Source organism: Brienomyrus brachyistius, chromosome 17, assembly GCF_023856365.1.
Source record: "Brienomyrus brachyistius isolate T26 chromosome 17, BBRACH_0.4, whole genome shotgun sequence".
In the NCBI taxonomy this organism is placed as follows: Eukaryota; Metazoa; Chordata; class Actinopteri; order Osteoglossiformes; family Mormyridae; genus Brienomyrus; species Brienomyrus brachyistius.
The window spans coordinates 9,629,697-9,651,343 of record NC_064549.1 but is presented as its reverse complement, the minus strand read 5'-3'; the positions used below and the strand labels follow the sequence as shown (position 1 = coordinate 9,651,343).

The window sequence follows — 21,647 nt, the reverse complement described above, 5'->3', positions numbered from 1 at the left end:
ATGAAAATGTGGTGCCTTATGCCTCTTATTTGCTCCGGCTTCCTTCATCTTCCTCCCTGACCACCCTCCCCCCATCGCTCGTCTCAAACTCCAGTTTAATTAGGTAGCTCCCACTGATTTTAGCAGCCAGAAACTGAACCTGAAAACAGGCCTGATAATGACCTTCTCCCCACGCAGTGTTCAGGGAGCCCTACACAGTGCGAGTGGCAGACCAGCGCTCCATGCGAGGCAATGTGGCTGTCTTCAAGTGCCTCATCCCAGCCGCCGTGCAGGAGTACGTCAGCGTGGTGTCCTGGGAGAAGGACACAGTCTCTATCATTCCAGGTAGGGACACTTCCTGGCTACAGGCTGGGTAGATGGGGCAAAGGATCACAGGGCGTCTGTCAAAGAAGAACAATGGCTATGGGTACCGTTACATGACTGTCATTAGGATAATTGTGGGGTTGGCTTTATTTCATGAATCATCCACTCAGGCTGCTCACCTTCTGCTACCTGCTTGACCAGAGCTGCCTCAGTGTAGCAGGTGGCCTCATTGTTTTGAGATCATGCTGGTCATTAGGTCATTCCTTACTTTCCTCTAAGCGCCTCGTGCAGTTACAGTGTAAATATTTTAAGATCCTTTAATTGAGGCTTCATACAGTAAAAACATATTTTAAGCATAAATCTTAAACGTTTTGCAGAAACGTTAGTTTCTTTTATGTTAGTTTTTCTCTATTAGAATTGGAGTTTAGACTTTAGAATTCTAGCCTGGCGATAAATTCATTCTTGACACACCACAGCACACAGTGCACAACAACGAAATGTGTCCTCTGCATTTAACCCATATGTGACATCTTGACATAGCAAGGGGCAGCTAATTCAGTGCCTGTGGAGCAGTGCTTGGGGGTGGTACCTTGCTTAAAGTACCTCAGTGGTGCCTTATTACATATAACTTAGCAGTTCAGAAACACTAGTTTGGCAGATCCATACCACAAAATTTTTAAATGTATGTAAAGTGAGGTTAAGTAACAAATATTGTAGTGGTAGTATATGTCAGTAAAATGTGATTTATTGTGTGCATGCAAAGTATAGAAAGCTGTGTTATTCTATATGATTATGCCATCTTGTGTTTTGCATTATTGTGTGTAAGTGTTGGCAAAATTTCTGTAGAAAATCCAAGAATGTTGAAACCACCTAGGTCAGAATTTTCTGCCCTGCATTGCCAAGTCAGCGCTCCCAGAGTGCAAACACCCGAGTAGAACAGCATCTTTCTGCCACGTGACCATCCATTGATCCAGCCAGCCCATCGGCGGGAGCTGTCCGTGTATGTGTGTGTGTGTCTGTGAGCGTGGGTGGGGGATGGAACGGTGGTTTCTCAGACTATCGATCGGGGTTGCCCCTGGGTTTCCCTCTTGTTTGTCGCTGATCCGTCTACTTGAGCCGTCAGATCCAGGAACCTTGAGTGTGAGCCTGGGGCTGAGAGCGGGAGGAAGGTAGCTCTCCACTTCTGACTGAAGAAAATGGGAGGGGGGTCAAAGGTCAAACCAGGATGGTATGCTGGGAAGTTATGGATGTAGCCAGCAGTGGTTGTCTGCTGTAGTCCTATTATAAACTGCCTTTATATATGCATGTAAAGTATAATATTTATAATTTTTTATGATAATGCATTACTTTTCTGAATTGTATCTGCTGACTTTTCTAAGAAGCACACACATATTTATCTCTGTGTCCTCAGTTACAGCACGGAGTCTGCGGAACAGCCTTCCCGGCTATGCGTTAGCTGCCAAAACGAATCCTCATTACCTACATAATCATTGTAATACACGGAATCCTGACGACCTTCAGAAAAAGTTAGCGTGTCTGCATTAACGTCATTTCAGGAAGACCGCAGGCATGGCTGTATGGATTAGCATAGATGAAGAGTTTATTTGGGGGCGAGTGCATTTCGCGCCAAAATATTTTACGGCAATACGCTACTTTGCTTGCTCAATAGTTGATATTTAAGAGGAAGTGCTCGAAAGGTGGGTGGTACTAAGAGGATCAGTGCAGTTGGTGGGGGGCAGCTAGCACTGGATTTAAAGGTGAGATTACTGCAGCTCTCTGTAGACCGGACCTTTCCTCACTGCCCCATCTTTGTCCCTGTTTCCCTCTTTCTCTGTTTCCCAATATGAGGCTTCTGGGAATACTGGGGCAATTTGGACCCCATCAGTGATGCCCTTCCTTCTCTTACCGCTTCATCCAAGACGTTCCTTCTGCTCACTGGCTAATCTCTGCATCTCCTCTTCTTGGTAACAGTCATGAATGCGCTCTATGAGCTGGGCAGAATTCTTCTTTATTCCTCCCTCCTATCGTTCCTCTCCTCTCCATCCCTCCTTCTATCTCTATCTCTCTGTCTTAGAGTACAGGGTGTGCTGTGTTCAGCCCCCCCCCCATCTCCCTGCGCTGTCTTCCCACCCTCCCTCTCCCCATCTCTTTTTCGCAGTTTGCAGTGACACGCTGCAGCACTCATTGAGACGGCAGCCTTCACTGGAAACAGTGCCACTCATTAGAACATGCAGAACTGATCTACCCCAGGGCCACGAAGCAGCCGGCTCCACTCTCACCTCTCTTTTTTTTTTAATGATGGCGGAACAGCGTCCTCCCAGTGCCCCTTGAGTCAATACCACCGCCCTCACCTTCCCCTGTCGATACTCCTCTCCCTTCTCTTTCTTATTAGCATACACAAATTTGTCTCATGTGCTCTCAGACGCACAACACACAGTGCCAACCTTTACCTGACAATTGGGCCTGATTTTCGCCCAAGCTTAAGCAGGTGGGTGCCCTCCTCTTTGTCACTTCATAGAGGATTTTTTCGTTTATTGGAGGGATCTATCCAGCAGACACTGAGTGGTCTTTTAAAATGTGAGGCGCCCCCTTGCGAGCGTAACAGAGAGCCCAAAAAATGCCCACCTCAGAATCGGGGCAAGGTAGGAGTAAAATTCAGACTGTTTTTTGTAGCTCAATATATTTCCATATAATCAATAGTTTATAACCTACATTCGTAAAATGTGCCAGATTTCAGGAATGAATCCCTGATCCTGCTGGGGGGCTTGATGGGAGTGGGGGCAGCTGTGCAGCTCAATACACAGTTTGTCAGGATAGCCTCAGGGAGAGAAACTGACCACTGAAGCATAGAAAACAGAAAAAGAGAGACATCCCTTACATAGAAAGGACAAGGCGGATACAGAATGGTGTGTGTAAACAAGCTGTAGGATTTTTCTGCATTACTGGTAGATGTGTTATCATTTCTCACAGTAAAGCTACGTGACTCTCATATGTATTTAAAATATTATTTCATGATATTTCCCTGCGGTTTTTTTTCCATCTTCATGGAAGACGTCTCATTTAAATTTGGACAAGAGAGCTTTCACTCTTTTTCCAGGCTTTTTTTTTTTCTTAATTGTATGAGCAAATAATGACGAGGATGAGGCGCCCCTTTGACGGAAGGATTTGTGAATCACCTTTTTTAATAGCCTTGTAACGGGTGTTCTGAGTTGTGAGTCGTGTGGGTTCGTGTGCGTCTGATATGAGGAGATTGGGCTTGGCATTCCATTACTTCTGCGTCTGTTCCTCCTGGCGTTCCTTACGAGGCACGCTTGTTTTATTGTAGCTGTGGGGGGGGGGGGGGGGGGGCAAGTCTGCTTAAATGGTATATAACGAACAAAACCACAACAACAACGTCAACAAAAACGATAATTTCTGAAAAGTCGAATATAAATGATAAAATCTTGTGCACCATGTGAATATTGATTTATGAGTCTGTGTATTCTTTGTATGTGTGTGTGCCAAATTGTGCATCTATGCATAGATATCAGTGCTTGTATCAGTGTGTGTATCAGTGCATGTCAGTTTAGTCAGATCCATCTTCTCTTCTCTGGGGTGAAAACAGTGTGAATTTTATCCTATTGCCATAGCAACTGGTACAAAACAGCGCTGGGAATGGAGAAGGTGCGAGGACGTGTCGCTGTGTGATTTTTATTAGTGTATTACTGCCGTTTCTGCTTCATCCCGCTCAGCACAGTGTGCACGCACACATGCATAAACAGAACCCTCCCGCACTGGATTCCTACCACACTGCACACTACTCGTTCATACTACACACTGCACTGAGTTTCATTTAGAATGAGAAAAACTTTAAACGAGAAACAACTCAGCTGACCCTTACAAAAGAAGAACTCCTTAAACTCCTGCTAATGGAGGTTCTTTTTTTCTCTCTGCCGTCTCTGTAGGTATTTCCTGACAGGCTTCTGGTGGCAAAAAAGTGAGACTCACACATGGGCACTTTCATACACCTGCACACAGAAGGATGTAATGACGTCCACACACATGCGCACACAGCCACCACTGTAGCCCCAACCCTGGTCACCATCTTGTCTTTTCCCAACTGGAGGCAACTGCATTTGCTTTCCTTCTCTTTGCTCCCCTCTTCTCTCCACTGTCCTCCGTCACTGGGAACAGAGGGCTTCCAGTAGGGTAGAGAAAGGGCAGGGGGATGTGTGGAGGAAGTCGGCGTGGCGATGTGCTGGAGTGCAGCATCAGAAAGGGCAAAGCTGAGATGGGGGGGGGAGCATGGGCAGGTGGGTAGATGAAGACGTGTGGTGCTCTTGGGCCTCAGGGTTACCCTGGGCTAGCAGGCGAGCAGGCTGGGGGGGGGGGGGGGGGGTTCTCCTTCAGTGGTGTGCGTCTGCTTTCAGGCCCTGTCGCCCCCTTCTCCCTTTGAGTCTGCTAGTGGTTTCTTCATACTGGAACTGGGCAAGATACCCCAGTATGGTGAGATGCAGCACGGGCTGTTTTGTTTACTGATGTAAAAGCTTACGGATTTATTAACTACTGCTATGTAAATGCGTATTTCACAAACTTTAATGAAGCGATGCATAGGCCTGCCAAAGAGAATTAAAGTATGTTGCCAGTGTATGGTGAGATATTTAGTAGTACTTGAAGGAAGCATTCATAAATAAATATGTAAAGCAGTCATGTGCATGTATAAAATGGAGGAATGCGAGAGGAGAACTGGAAAGGGTGGCAGATCTGATGCTGCGGAGTAGATGGAAAAGCGGGTTAGGTTGGGGGAAAAAAAGAGGGAGCGGAATGAAGGGAGGGGAAAGACCGCAATACAGCGGCAGGGTGGAGGGTTGCTGTGCGAGGAGAATTTCAATGGCGCTCCAATCAGGCAGACAGGCTCGTTAGTTCAGGGAACATTTGCATACCGCAGAGGCACATTCATTTCGGTGTCGCTCGACGAAGACAGTTCAGATTCCTGTCTTATATTTATTTATACGCCGCGATGTGTTCAGTATTCATCGGCGCTCTGCGCTAAACCATATGCTGTGATTCAGGGCACGCGATGTAGCTTTAAATATTTACATACTTAGGCGCCATCTTAGCTGGCTGGTTTGATTCTGAACTTGCTTATTCATAGCGCTGATAATCAGCGGCACAGGCTGGCAGGTGTGGCGTGGGGAATGTGGGTGGAGCTTGAAGCTTGATTGCTCTTAGGCGATGTTACAGGAAGCGCAATGAAAGATCCTCGTTTTGTCATGGGTAGCAAATACACTCTCTATGCTGATGACAATATTGATTGATAAATATTGATAAAGAGGCTTAGATCTGATTTCAAATGGTCGCCACAAGGAAAGAATGACCCAATCAAGGGCACAGCCATTTCATAATGTCGAACAAGTGTAGAAATGCAGTTGTCAGAGATAATGAGGAATCCAGTGGACACGTTATTCTAATTATTCTGCAGATTCTTGGGGTGACTCTAATGCCACCTGACGGCAGTCAGGACGATGGCAGTGTGTGTGACAATGGGGATGACAAAGGCAGGGTGTGACAGAGTGGTTGAAGAGAGATGATATTTGTGTTCGTGCCCATATGTGCGTGAAGTTTATACAGGATGTTGAGCACAAAACAACAACTGCAAGTTTAAAATGGCCACTGTGGGTACATACTACATATCTAATGTGGCATTGTTATATGAACATGTTTCGTCTATCTAATACTAGATGCAGAGCTCAGTAGTGTTTACCCAGTGCCCTGTAAGTCACAGCCTTCTCCCGCTTCCTCTTCCTGCAGTTAAAAGGATTGCCAGCCATGTAGCCCATGGCCATTGTACCAGGTTCTCTGTTTAGTCCGCTCCCTATTGGCTCTCCGAGGTAGCGGCAACATCCACCGTCCTCTCAGTTCGGGTGCGAATGACACTCGTTGCCGTGCCCTACCCCCTCGCCACATCACGCCCTGAAGTAACCGAATTCCTTGACGTGCGGGAGGTGAGGGTGCGACTCCATCAGCGGTGCAGTGCTCTGGAGTGGCGGTTAATGTTCTCCAGAACAGACAGAAAATGAAAACATTAGGCAGAATAAATGAGAGGTGTTAATATTACACTCCTTACCTGACATCAGCTGTCTGATGAACACAGTATACCTCAGTTACTGCATCCCAGAGCTTAAGGGAAAATCTGTAAAGCATACCCATTCCATTAGAACAATATCCCAGTATACAAAAGGCAGAATTGCATAATAACTATACTCTTATCTGTCCATCCATCCATCCATCCATCCATCCATCCATCCATCCATCTAGGGCTGTCGCGATCACATCACAATGTAATAGCGATTATATCGCACCTGCACAATCATCACCAAGGGCTTTAGATGACGGGTGAAATATTTGTCCGGACGCCGGCTTTTTGGTACTATATGGATGTTCACCTACTCCCACAGTTCAGTACGCAGTTTAGTAGTGTGTCTAAAATATTAATGAGATGCATATTGTGATGCCCAAAAATCTGTATAGATCTGTATTAATTTGGCATATCGTTATGTTTAATAAACATGTCGGACTTTAAACTGCAAAAGTACCACCGACGTGGTTTTGCCTCGTTTATCCACAGTGTCTCTCCCCTTTCAAAAGATGTTGTGGCTGCTGAGCTGTCCTTTTCTTCGCCGCCACTTCAGTGCTTATGGCTTCCGTGATTTACTAAAATCGTAGCATGTGGCGTGCTCCGCTAACCGAACGTAATAAACATAAGGATTCGCTGAATTTATACTACTGACTTTTCGGTGTCACAATACACATCTCATGAATATTTTAGGCACACTACTAATCTGCGTACCGAACTGTGGCCGTTGGTAAACGTGCGTCAAGTACCGAAAAGCTGGCGAACCGGACAAATGTTTCACCGGTCATCTGAAGTTCTGGTGATTATCGCACATGTGCCATATAATCGTGATTACATTTCCACGTGATTGTGGCAGCCCTACGTCCCAGGACACGCAGAGTACAAGGCAGGAGGCCTTCTAGATAGGATTCTAGCACATCTTAAAACTGTCCTGTTTCTTTTAATATATTTTTATTTACAAATATGTGTTTTATGGTTGTGAATGGGTCGGTTAAAAATTGTGTTTAAATTTTACATCTCTGGTTTTAACTAAACAAACTGAACTGAACCCCAACATGTAAAAGAGACAGTTGGGCTGGTTTACTCTAGTGTGACCAGCTAGTGACTTACAGATCATATCCATCAACCGCAGGACCCCCTTCTTCTCTCCCTCCATCAAACTCCTGTCTTCCTCTTTCCTGCCGATCACTGCTAATTAAGGAAGTAAGGAGAGAAGGAGAACATGTGGCTTCCATCTCTTTCTGTTTCTCTTCCCTCATCTGACGGCCGTGTGTCCGAGTCCCCGATTGACTGTGCTTGAGAAAGATGGCTTCTTGATGCATCATTAATGACTAATCAATGGCTTCTGTGTAATGTTTCGAATGCCTGGGAAGTGTGAATATCTTCAAAAATCTTTCTGAAGGAATATATAGACTGCAGACCCAGTCAATCAGTGTTAGAACGCATAGTGGCAGGGGTGCGGAATTCACACTGGTGACTAGTGATTTCAGTTGTTGGACATCAGTTTCATTGCTGAGCCATTTGAATATGGGACCCGGGAAACTGGCTTGATTTATCAAGAGTAACTTTGGTGGAGTGTGTATAATATAAACTGCCAACATATACTTGTAATATGTATTTTCACATATTCTACATATGGCATAAGCATATGAGTAGGGAAAGTGTGCATCGGTTATTGGTGTTGTAGGGTGGTGTGTTGGTGTGTACTTTTAGTTTGCCACATTATTCCTCAATCTCTTGTAAAAAAAACTATCTGTTTTCAATCTGAGATGCATTTTTCACTTTCTTCATTGCTGTTCCTCTCTTCATGTCTGCAGCCAGACATTTCTAAGGGTCAACCAGTCTGTATTTTTAGAATAAAACATCTAACTTGATCTTTCAGTTGCAGCTTGGAAGTAGTGTGTTTTTCCTGCCTTGTGTTTCTATTTGGCCGTTCTTCACGGATGCATTGGATGTCACCTGCCTCTTCTCCTGGGTTCCACTCTTGGGACCACCTGGTTTCTGGTGTTTTCATTTTTTTTATTCTAAATTAGCTTCTTATTTCACCACAATGATCGTAAATGCCATGCCTGTCTGTTTCGCTGTTTTTTTTTTGTGTAGCAAAACAATAGGATTATTTATATGCATGTGTGATAGGTTTTCCTCATTGTAGGATGTGTGCGATGGTGAGTCACATTATTTCCTGACTGGGTTCGTAATTCCTTCACTGTCCTCGAACTGTACTGCGGGGGTGTTGAATGAAGCCTGCTGCTCTATAGTTTGACTCACTGTGGATCATGAGTCTGGCAGCCACAAGCATACACGCATGTTCGTCACCACGACTACTGCGTGTTCCACTTCAGTGACCGACATTAACATGGTTTATTACAATGTTGACTGTTTCTGAATATATACGCTTGAATATTGAATCCAAAAAGTGGCATATAGAACATTTTAATGGATTTTTTAGTAGCTAGACTTCAGGTTCTATAGGCGCAGTACGATATGCCAAATCTAGTGTAAGATATTATCGTTTTATCCAGGTTCTGAATTTAGGTTTTGTCTGTTGCTCTGCTGTTTTGAAATGTTATTCTGAAACCTTTTCAATATAATGCCTCCGGTAGACCTTCAGTCCCTGTATTTCTGAACCTGAAGCATTCCAGGAAAGGCAGGTGCTTATGAATATTCATGAGCCATGAGACCATCACTTGTTTGGTCTTGAGTCCAATCACTGTCTATAGATTTAGAATTGTTTTGACCACCAATTATTCGGAATAGAAATATATCATTTCATAAATATTGATTAATCCTGGGCTTCGCTGGTCTCAGTGGCTCCTCAGCAGGGGAGGAAGGAACACTGTGTGGTGATGCCACTGAACGAACCGTCTTTGGCCTCATGAAATGGGAACATCTGAATGCATGCTATTCCTCCACCAGGACCAGTACTGATGGTTTCGCGTGCCAGGCGAACCCTCTGGATCAGATTCGGAGCCCTTTGCTCATCGACTGGCTGTTTTGAGGCTGTTTTAGTGAAAACCTAAGAGCAGAACTGGCTGCAGTGGAACGCAGTGGCACGGGGAACCAGCCAGCCATCCCACAGCCTCCTCCATAATGATCATCATCGCTCTCAGGAAGACAACAGGTCACATTATGTCCGCGTCTCATTCCATTATGTGTGCTTCATCTTTTGAGAATAAATATGCGAAAGAGGAAGAGCAGGAGAAATGGCAGAGAAAAACGTTTGTGCTGAATATTTCTGAGGCCGGTGCTTAGCTGACTAAAGGTCCCATATGACGGGGGGGGGGGGGGGGGGGGGGGGGTAGTGGGGTAGGAGAGAATGTAATTTGAATCTCTGTCCCAGCTTTGATAAGTTGTCTCCAGAGCCCATCCCCCTTTCTAGCCCTCTCTTACTTCCTCTGCACGTGCCTTACTTTTAATAAAAAAATAAAATACCCGGGCAGGGTAGTGTACGAGAAACACCCGAAGAGACACACACACACACACACACACACATACACACAAAATGGCTGCTGCCCTCAAATCCTGCATGAATACTGATTTTGTCTGATAAAAAAACCCTGACAGTTTACAGCACACACACTGATACAGATACACACAGATACACACAAATACACACAAAGTCACTCATATGCAAAAAAAAAAAAAAAAAAAAAAAAACTCCACAAAGTGACAAACACTAAGCTCTAAAGCGTTTTTTCACCCCCAGGGTCTCTCTCAGGGCCCGGGAGTTACTGCCATGGGAATGAAGCTGTAAGCGATAGAATGGGGGTTACAGGTTTACTGCAGTGAACCTCTGTCACATGTTCCAGGTTGATCATCTTGCAGTTTTTTATTATTATTTTTTTTTTTATATCCGCCTCCCTCCCCCTTTTTGTTCTGTTTTTTGGTGACTCCCCCCACGGCTGTGTTTGGAGACGCCATGCAGCAGTTGCCCCAGTCCGTCCGTCCCCCCCCAGGAGCGACCGGCTGCACCTCGTTGGTTGGCCACCCTGTGTGCTAATTTCTGCATCATGTGCTGTGTGGTGCCCCTGCTGGATGGCAGAACCTGACCTGGCTTTTTTTTTATATCGTTGTCGCTTGATGCTTCTGTCTCTGGGACACTTTGCTGCTATTTAAAATTCGAGATAAATAGCAGAATTCTGGAACTCAAGAGGCAGGCTTGGTGCTGGAGGACACCACACAACAGTGTCTTTCTAAGATCTCATACCCTCCTCCAGTCCTGAAGCCCAGCTGCTGGTCCCTACTAACATCCCCTCTGTGTCTCTCAGTGGCTCCTGGCAAAAGAAAAAAAAAACAGTTTGAATTGGTCTCTTTGTAAAGCCAGTGGGAGTATTCTGCGGTGTGTGTGTGTGTGTGTGTCTGCTTTGTCTTAGGTTGAACTGAATTCAGTGTGATCTATTTCTAGCAAATACACACAGCAGAAGTACTGTATACAGTTTAAGAAGTTGCTGTGAAAGAGGATGAAAACAGGATATCAGAAAGTTTAACAGTAAAACTTCGATATCAACATTCTCTCTAATGCAATTTTTTTGTGCATCCATTTCTGCAAAAAAAACGTATAATGTTGAATTCCCCCGCCCTTACTTCTTTATCTATCTTTCTTCATGCTGGTTCATAATCTCCCAGTCTTTTTTGGCCTCTCTCAGGGGTGTAGAAACACGCTTCATTCATCTCCCCAATAAACAGACCTTTGTATTTAAGTTAGGCAGGGTCCCCCCCCATCAAATATTAAACTTGCCTTGTTTCCACCAAGACGGAGCTTGTGCTGGTGCCGGGCTGGTTCTCGCTTGGTACCTTTTAAGAACCAGCCCGCGTTTCTACCGGCTTAAAAAAAAAAAACAACAGAAATGTTACATAGGCGGAAGTGAAAGTAAAGTAAAGGTTAATCTGTGTTTTGTTTTTTGGATTTATTTTGCCGAATTGAAAAAAAAGGTTCATAACTTGTTGCGCCCTGGTTCTATTGCCTGTATCCACTTTTGTCCCGTCTGTGTGTGAGTTTATTCTTTATTCTCGCTTGTTGTTTTACCGCTGTCCTTTTAAGAATCGTGCATTAAAAATCTGCTAAAAACTAAACTTTGCAGTCACATGACCTCTTCGCCACTCGAACGCCATAATACTTTATTTATTCGAGCTGCAACATATTTAAACTTTATTATAAAATCTGGCCAGCAGATCGATCTTTCATTTTTCTCAAAATTAAAAACAGAATGTGACCTTATTCCGCTAATAAGCTGGCAAGTTGTTTCACTGCCAGCACCGCCGTTATTAGACTAACTATCAGTTATGGATTGAATTTTCCGGGTATGCGGAAGGTTTGGACGCGTAGCCTGTCACACTTTTGCTGACGTTACGGTATTACATTTCGAGCCCAGCTTTTCTGCGGTGCCGTGCTAGAGCCATTCTTTCTGGCCCAGGGCCACTTTTTGCTGCGAAAACGTGCGGAACCAGTGCTGGATTGGGAAAAAGTTCAGCGCCAACATCGGCATCGCATTGGTGGAAACCAGGCCTCAGTCTCCTATGCCATTGGCCACTTGTATCCTTTCCTCCCTTCTTTTTCTCATCCTCTCTTCATCATGCCTTCCTTTCAGTCTCCTCCTCTTCAGCTTCTCTCATTTTATTTGGAGTTTTGTTATGTATGTCATGTATTTTCCCTCTTTCTCTTTTCCCTTTCTCTCTCTCTCTCTCTCTCTCTCTCTCTCTCTCTCTCTCCCTCTCTCCCTCCTTTTGCACTTGCTCTCTGGCTGACAAGAGCTTGCCTTGTTTATTTATGTCAAGAGGAAAACAGGCTCTTATTTACCCCCCCCCCCCCCCAACCCAACTCCGGTCCTTCCAAAGGTGATTCCAGGATGGCTGATATTGCGTGACCTGTCTCGAATCTCCGGCACGTTCTGAATGAGGGGGACCCGAAATGTGGAGACCTTTTGCCACTACCGAAGAGAGAATGGATATGAATTTCATAACATAAAAGAGAAATACAACCCCGAAAGAAAATGCACTTCTGCAGCCACACCCCCACTGAATAGTGTAGCTCATGCATTTTGCATATTTGGTCCCTAGTCTGATTACTAAGTAAAATATGGACATATATATATATATAGGAATACAATGTATGATAAGTCTAGGAACTCTTGCCCTAAGCTGTCCTTTTATGAGGCTCTTGCGTGTCTCTGTGTCCTCTGTCTCTTAAGATTTTTTTTTCCCACATCTAGATTAAGTTGTTGGGAGGGGGGTAATTTCAGGCTTTTGCACATCCGCGCCTTTCCAGTTGTCAGTGGCTGCTGGTAGTAAAGGTCGTGAGGGCATCCTGTTGAAGTTCAGCCTCCTTACAGGGTGCCAGCTGATTCGTGATCTGGAAAGTGGGCGGGGTGGTTAAGGATGTGCGCCGGAAGGCTGTGTTTGGGGCGAACCGCCGTGCCACCTGGTGAACACGCGGCCCCCACGCACCACTGAGCACGCATGCCGCACCGGAGATCACTGAGGCTGCTGTACAAATCGAGGCTAAGGAGAGAAATTCAGATGGAGTGAAAACACGCTATGTTTTGCCGGGACCCTTCCTGATGGTGTTATCGCGCAGTGAGCCCGGAACATCTTACTCACGTCTGTGTTTTGAGTTTCCCTCGCGTGCCGCCCCGCGCCGAGAAGGCGTGAGCGTGCGTGCGGGAGGTCTGGCGTGTGAGGCTGCGCACGGCACGTGCATGCGCGCTCGCGTGTCTCTGCTCACATGCCCGGCGTCCGAAGACGCGGCAGGCGGAGGCTTAGCCAGCGCCATGGAGCCCTTTCTCACTCCCCGCACCATGTGTTCTCTCTTCTCATCCATCTCCCTCCCCATAACACATCAATCCCTCTTTTCTTTGACCATCCTAATTGCTCTCTTTTTAATATGAAGGAGCGCTATATAAGTTCGTCGTTAAGTACCCAGGGCCATCAGGCTACAGAAGGAGGAACCCTATGGCCTGTCTGAGTGGGCCAGAAATGCTTGGGCTGCTTCACAGATCTGTCTGTCTGTCCATGTACAAAATTGGCTTTGTTGGCATAGTACTTGACATGGGGGCCCAGAATCACCCTTTTCCATTTTTCTGCCTTTCTCAACACCCTCTTTTATTCTATTGTGCCATTGTGATTTTCTCCCTTTTTTCCCCTCCGTCAATCCATCCATCTTCCAACAGCTTATCTAGTACAAAGTTGTGTGTGTGTGTGTGTGGGGGGGGGGGGGCTGGATCCTTCCCCAGACAGCATAGGGGGTCCCTTTTCCAAAATTTTATTTATTTTTTCTTTTCCTTTTTAACATCCTTCTCTCCCACCTCTTTCTTTTTCTCTTTCTAGGCCCTTTTCCTCATCCCTCACTCTCTCGCTCTCTTTCCCAGTGTGAGATGTGGGGAGGGGGGTTTCTGTGCTGGCACCAGCATGTCTGTCCTGTCCTTGAAGAAGGGAGTGAGAGAGGCATGTGTGTGTGTGTGTGTGTGTGTGTGTGTGTGGGAGGGGGTGGGGTGTTTTGGGGGGGCGGGAGGTAGCGGACAGTGGACGTCAGTGGCAACTCGCACCCAAATTCATCTTCATTAACCTCATTTGTGTGAGTGTGTGTGTGTGTGTGCGTGCGTGCGTGTGCATGCACATGTGTCAGAGTGGTACAGCGGTCCTGTTAATTTGCCTGCACCAGCATGTTCGGGTTTGTCACCATGATAGCATCTCCAGTGCACACTTGAGCTCTTCCTCAGTGCACCAATGGAAATGAATGCGTTCTCAATGCCCGTAACGTGGCCATTCATCACAATAACAAAACAACAAATCTATCATATCAAGAGAATAAAGTAGGTTTTCGCAGGGAGTCGAGGCATCGGCAACCTGGAGAGGGGGAGGGAGAGAGAGCGAGGGGGAGAGAGAGAGAGAAAGGGAGGAGGAGAGGGGCAGTGGGGCAAGAACAGCCCCAGGAGCTGGCAGATGGAGTCCGATTTTCCTCTTTTTTTTTTTTTTTAATAGAGATGGGGGGTGGGGGGGCACAGATACTGAGTGAAATGCACATGCTCCCATTCTCTCAGAAACACACACATGCATTTTTGCAGAGATGGCAGAATGGCCTTGCAGTGCCAGCCTGTGGTGTTTCCGGGGTCTTGGCAGGATTTAGTCATGTCCAGCGTAGATCTGTATTGTGTAGTAGTGTGCTCTGGAGGTATATATCTGCAGGTGTATGACACTCTAGGTAGCAATGGTGTTGTAGTGCCCTTTGCATGTATAAACTGGCTTAATACATAATAGTATTTTGTGTTTTATCTCTGCCTTCTATGCCCTTTGCATTGGATTGTGTTATTGCCTGGTTGGTCTTTGCTGGGTAATGCTTGTTAGTTTCTTCCTTAACTGACTCTGCCCATATAACACAGTGTTTCTTTGTGCACCTGAGTTGTGTTTGAGCGCCAGCTGGTGTAATAATGTACTGCACATACCCAACACTGTAAAACCTGACATCGAACAGCCTGGGTCAGGAGCAATTTAATACTTTCTATGGAATTTACTAGAAAAGGAACACATTGGATTTGGCCTACGGTATGTGAGGGAACTGGACACAGGGGGAGCATGTAGACACCACAGGCAGAGGAAGGGCTTCTTCGCTGCTAATCTAACCTCAAGCATTCCCTCCCTGCACTGTTTAAATCAGTACAGCCTGTTGTGAAATATGCTGTCATTGAAATTGTGACATCTTAACATAATGATATCCTTAAATGGAGAGGCTGCCCCGAACGTATGTTTTTAATGGGTCTAAACATCACTCCTCTTCCTGGGGGGGGGGGGGGGGATGCTGTCGCCGGGGCAGGGGTCGCATGTTGCATTGAAGCGATGTGGTCCATTTCCTCACCCCCACCTGCATCGTTCCAGCCCTTCTCCGCCCTCCCTTCTCCCCTCCACCGCCAAGCGGGTTAACAGGACCTCGTGGATTTAGAAGTCGAAGGGAGGAATGTCGATAAAGGTGTCAGCAGTGTCACCTACATGCAGCGTGACACGTTTATGATGCTTGTCGTATTTAGATCGATAATCCGCTTGGGGTGGCAAGCCAGCGGTGCTCACACGCCCCGCCGTTGATGTGTAACCGAAATCGACTCACGAATGTGCCGCCCTTGGAGTACGCGGTAGACGGTGCTCTCCCTTGAAGGACTCGCAGGTTCTCAGGCACGTCGCGAAGTGCACAGATGCGCATGTTTATGCAAGCGCGGCCGATGCAGTGCACACGCCGTCCTTGGCTGCACCGTGGACCCGAGCCGAAGAGGACATGTGACCTAGCCGGACTGACCCGATTATCTTGGGCCCCCCGTCATGCCTCATGGCAGTAACCCGGCAGCATTATCCTGAGTGCTGACGCTTATTGAGTCAAGTGGCTCTGTGAATCCCTTCAGCCAGAGGAGCCAGTGGCCTTTCTGCTGGTAGCGTGTGCCCTTCCCCCCCCACACCTGGGCCAGGTCCTTACAGCAGGTGCTGTCTATCACCGATTCTGGGCTGCCCCGGTCACCAGGGGTGGCAAACATTGGAAGTCTGATCCCGGATTCTTCCGCTTTGTTTTTCCCGTGCCGCCCCGAGCGCTACGGCTGGCCAGGCGAGAGAGCCGTGACAGTGCAGTTCGGATTGACGTCCTGGGCTTGTATGCAGGAGCAGGGCGGGAGCAGGCGTGGAGGTGCCACGTGTTTACGGGTGGCCACTCGTATCGCCTGTTCTGCATGTGCGCGCAAATGTGTTTGCCTGTGTGTTTGCCAAGCCACCATTGTTTGCAGGAGGGGGTTAGTAATCGTTCTGGGGTGCATTATGCCAAAAAGATTAAATGCATGGTTTTCCCTCCCGTTAAGACTACGGTGCATAGCAGCTACTAATGGTTCCAGAGCCATATATAGACACGAGTGGGTGTGTTCGCTCGCCTCATTGGCTCTGCTCGTGTGTCATGGCGGCAGGCTCTTTTCTTCCTCCTCTCTTCTCCCTCATCTCCTCTCCTTCTCTTCTCTTTCCTCTGGGCTCTGTGATCCTGGGTCTCAGCGACTCTGCGAGAATGAATAATTGAAGCCCTAAGAGATCAGGCAAATGTGTTTATTGCTCCCTTTTTCGTCAGTGTCGCCACACTTTTTTTCTTTCTTTAATTTGTATGGCCAAGGAGGTGGAAGGGGAGGCGAAATTACGGAGGTGTGAGGGCTAAGATGAAGAACGGGGAGGTAGGGGGAGGGGAGAAAAGTTAAAAAGGCAGGGGGGCGGAGGGGGAAGAGGAAAAGAATGCGACAGGAAGAACCCAGCGGGAATCATTGTGGGGGGATGGAATGAAAAAATGAGAGGAAGAGATTGACTTTAACATAGAGGCACAGGGGAAGAGGAGGGAACGCGATTCCGAGAGACATGGATAGAGGGATAGGAGGGCCGGTCACCCCTGTAAGGCTGTTTAAAAATTGAACAGGTACTTTAGAAAACTGGAATTAAAAATGTATATTTTTTTGAGAAAGCCCTGAACAAGCACTTGTAGCATTTTTGGCGCTCTTCCTTGTGCGGTGTACAGGTGTCGGTGCTGTCCCCCCCCCCCAAGCTGAGGGAAGGGGGACATGGGGGCTGCCGAGGGGAGCTGAAGTGGGAGATGCAGTGCTGTTTTAATGGACGCCTTTTTGCTTCGCTAATTTCGGGCCCTTTTAACCGCTTGCTCGTGCACCATCCTTCCTATACAGCCTCCTGCTCGCTTCCTCCCGCTCTCTCCCTCTCTCTGCATCTCAGTTAATTTAATGAAGGGTTGCCCGATTGCTTTTAGCATTAATATTCCAATATGGAGTGTCGTAAATAATTAATGCCTCCCCCCCCCATTCTCTCGCCCCCTCTCTTTTGCCTTTCTTTCCATCCTTTTGCTGTGAATGTTGAATTCCATCTGTTCCACGAAAGGGGACGTCAAATTGACCCTCGGAGAGATGAGGCACAGTGACAAGTGAATGGGTTAGATGACGATGGTGGGAGTTGCTGGTAGGGGGATGGTAGTATCTGAGATTTTGTGATGAGTCAGGAAGGTGAAGACACAATGGTTTGGGACACTAGAAGTTTTGTGACAGTCAGTCACAGTCTAAGGCCAAGGTAGGTGCTGGGCTTAGAGTCTGACACCAACTGGCTAGAGCAGTGTTTCCAAACCCAGTCCACGGGGAACCCTAGACAGTCCATGTTTTTTGCTTCCTCTCAACTCTCAGCACACCTGTACCAGGTATATGGTGTTTCTGATTGGCTGGGAGCTGGGAGGGAGCAAAAACGTGGACTGTCCGGGGTTCCCCCGAGGACTGGGTTGGGAAACACTGTCTACATGATATTTCATCTTTCAAACACATCTCCAGGACATGATCATGGATGATTTTTTTTTAGTTCTTCAATATTTTTGTCAAACCATGCCAGCAATGCCGACACCTATCGGACATGGGAATATGAAACATTGTCAGTATTCGCAGGGTCTTTGGGTTAGAGTTGAGGACAGGATGAGGCAAAAAGCAGCCGGAGCTCTGTATTGAGTGAAGGAGTGGACTGAGACAGAGAGCTGGAAGCAACAGTGTGATGAACTGTGACAGATAGATAGTTGGGATTTGAGGCAGATGTCCAGCATGCTTTCCTCAGGTTGTCATTGACCTAGTAGTTGCATTGAGAGTGTGATTGAGCTTTGGCTGTAGAGGTAACCTGCCCAGTGTTACTTGTCTGGTAGATAAATACTCAAGGTTCAGTGATCAGACATCTTCATTGTATCATGCACAGGCATAAGTTGTGGATACTGGATATTGTGATGCCATGTGACAATTCCATACGCATCGACTTCTTGTCATGGCAATCGCGTCATTGACCCACGATGATATCACCGCTGGTCGCACGGCTGCCACAGTGCATCAGATGTTGGCTGGACTGGAGCAGTGGAAATGACACCGATTCAAGCAGACAGTGTATGTGGGGATGTGGGTGCATGTATGCATATTGTCCCAGTGTCCCGTGCCCCATTTTCCCGGCTGGGTGAGTACCAGGGGAATGAGGCATGGGGGGGTGGGGTGGGGCATTGGTCTGCGAAGGTGCCTTTAGTGCTGGGAGCCGCTGACCTAGATATCCATCATGTTGTTTACAGACATTAGACTGTGCTGCCAACTGACTCCATCTCTCTCTCTTAGCAACTTCCCCCTCTGTTCCCTTTTCTGTCTGCCATCTGCGCTTTCTCTTCTGTGCTCTTCAGCCCTTTGCAGTGGTGCATGCTGGGAGCTGGAGGCACCAGCAAAGGCAGGTGTGTGTATGGGGGAGCGGGGTATTTTACTATGTTATACTCTGCCCCCCCCACTGCATGCCTTAGAGTGAAGGCGGCCAATGCACGAGCTCCTACCTGTCTGTCTGTCAAAAAGTGGAATCACAGGGAAATAGAACGATCAGCATTTCAGATTATCTGCGATTCGACACAGAATCCCATCCATCCATTATCTGTTACTGATTCTATTCAGGGTCACAGGGGTCTGGAGACTATAGGCACAAGTCACAACCCAGGAAGGGGCACCAACCCATTGCAGGAGACACACACACACACAAAGACATAGACACACACACACCTGTGGGTAGTTTGGTAACTCCAATTAACCTCTGCGTATTTTTGGACTACGGGGGTGGGGGGGGGGGGGGAACCAGAATACTCAGAGGAAACCCCTTGATGACATGGTGAGAACATGTAAACTCCACACACATGGCGTCATGGCAGAGATTCGAACCCAGGTCCCAGAGGTGTGAGGCAACATTGCTAACCACTGAAACATGCAGAATTATTATTTCTATTGTAATAGTATTACAACACTACAAATGTATTTGTTGCCAAAGAAAATTATGCTTAAATAATGTTCACATTGGTGTAAAACTATGATTTTATGCCTGTCGGCCATTTCAAGATCTAACCTCAAGTCACCCTAGAATTTGCAATATAATTTTTATAAATTTGCAAGCTGCCATGCAATATACGCATGAATACTCGCACACCTTTTTTGGCTCATCAATACCTCATGAAGTGTATAAACTGTTTAATTGGTCAATTAGTAAAAGTGAACTGGTGGTGAAATTTGACAACATTGAGAATGAAATGGCTGTGGTTGCTAAAGAGAAGCCTGGTGGTGTTCTGGCAACCAGTAAGACATCAATAATCGATATTTTTTTAAGATCAGAAGAAATTCTTGTTACTTTTTATAGTACGCCTGTTTATATGTATTGTCTAATGATTAGGTTATTTTCAGAGCAAATATACTCTTACTACTGCGATGGGCTGGCCCCCCATCCTGGGTTGTTCCCTGCCTCGTGCCCATTGCTTCCGGGATAGGCTTCGGACCCCCTGCGACCCAGTAGGATAATGGTTTGGAAAATGGATGGATGGATGGATGGATGCACACTTGCTATCCGGATAAACAGTTTTCAGCATGACTTTCTTTGGCAGCCTAAAACTTTTGCACCATATTGTATATATAAACACACACCAGTGGAATAGCCCTACATAGATTTGCTGTGAATGATTCTATTACCATAGCCTAGCTTGGGCATTCTACCTTGGCCAGGTTAACTGAACCGTGCCCATCAAATTCTGGGTCATTTTCTGAGGAACGGCGGTCATGATTGTTCAGCAAGAGATGCTGTAGGTTACGTGCAGAACACGGCGGTCCTCTTCTTTGCATGGCACAGTACAGTGCTAATCCGGGAGTAATCTAGAAATAGCAATGGTGTAGAGCTTGGCCTGCACTGAAGGTTTGACTGTTGCGGTTTGCCTGCCTCCAAGTTTTAATTGTTGATTAGAAGAGGGTTTTTTTTCCCCCATTGCTTTATACACCTCCTGAATATAAATGAGGGAGTGAGAGAGCGGGGAGGGTGGGGGGAAGCCAGGTGGGGGGTGGGGTGGTTTGGGGAACATTAGAAGGCAAGGGGGGGGGGGTAGAGATAAAGCAGAGATGGTGGAGGGGGCACTTTGTAGCATCAGGGAAACGTAGAAACCTACACAAGGGTGGAAGGGCAGTAAGCGAAAGCGAGGAGGAAACAGAACCAGGGAGCGAGGGAAAGGCAAGCGAGATGGAGTAAGGATAGCAAGCGGAGAGGTCTTTGCCGGTTGCTGCAGACTGTTTAATTTGAGCTGGAGGCTCCCTGCAAAATTGTAATGAGTTCAGCTAATTAATTTAGCCCATGCCAACAGATGGCTTTAGCCACATGGTTGCTGTTAAGAGAGGCACCCCCCTCCCTTACTCTTTCTACCTGGCAGAAAGATTAACCCTTTAACTTCTTTGTGGGACTGGTAGGAAGACTCCATTTAAGTAAAATCTATGTATTGAATATAATTAACTCATAAAGCGGTAGGGTAATATCAATTAGTCCTTTTTGCTAACACTTTTCGAATAATAAATACTGTTAAGCAGCAAAAAAAGCATGTTTTCAGTATTGTAGGAAATAGCAGCAGCTCCTCCCACAAAGCACCGCCCACTATCCCGCATGAGACGTCGAGTGACGTCAGATTCATTCCTGTCAGTGTCGCTCGTCAATAAACATCAGCATTTAAAATGCTTGTTCCACGTGTTCTCGTGCTATAAAATTGTTCTTGCATGGAGACGCGCATTGATAAACACTATTCCTTAAAGGGAATAAATATCTTACATTAACTTACCTATACATACCTGCTGATTTACATGTAACATACTGTCAAATGCTGCCCCCCTGCCTGCTCCAGGAGGGGTGTTATTAATGGCCCCCCGGCCGTGTCTGTGTGTGGCGGGGGCCAGTGTGTCAGTTACAGGCTACGTTTCCGATCGATCCCCTCCCTCGCTCTCCCGCTCCCTCCCTGGTCACCCTCTGCAGGCACTTTACATGTTCATAGGCTATTAAACAATCGCAGACACAGAGGGCCATCACCTCGAGCCCCGGACAGTCTCCCTTCCTGTCAATAGTGGTAATGTGGCATGGCCGGGAGTCTTGCTCCCTGTCTCAGGCCAAGGTGAGGAGTGCAGTAGGGACTGCTTGATACTCAGGTCAGAATGGAAGCCATATGAGGATCCTGCTCAGGATGTTTGGTCTTGGACAGTTTAAACCTTTACAGAGTGCCAAGCTGGATACAGGATCTTGACCTTTGTCCATGTGTGCGAGAGGGTGTTCAAGTTGCAATTACAGGTAACTACGGATACTATGTGATTGTTTCTGTTAGCTTTGTGACCATCCATGCATGCACTAATATCAAGAGCGTGGTGTAGGCAACTTCAGT

General features: G+C 46.7%; 1 protein-coding gene across 3 annotated transcripts in view; it reads left to right on the top strand.

Moving 5' to 3' along the window:
* The window catches only part of LOC125711940 (Down syndrome cell adhesion molecule-like protein 1 homolog), a 106,771-nt gene that overhangs the window by 17,315 nt on the left and 67,809 nt on the right, over positions 1 to 21,647 (top strand). For all 3 annotated transcript variants that reach the window (XM_048981397.1, XM_048981396.1, XM_048981398.1), the window contains exon 3: positions 178 to 324. In XM_048981397.1, the coding sequence (XP_048837354.1) occupies positions 178 to 324 (147 nt within the window). The remainder of the gene's footprint in view (positions 1 to 177; positions 325 to 21,647) is intronic.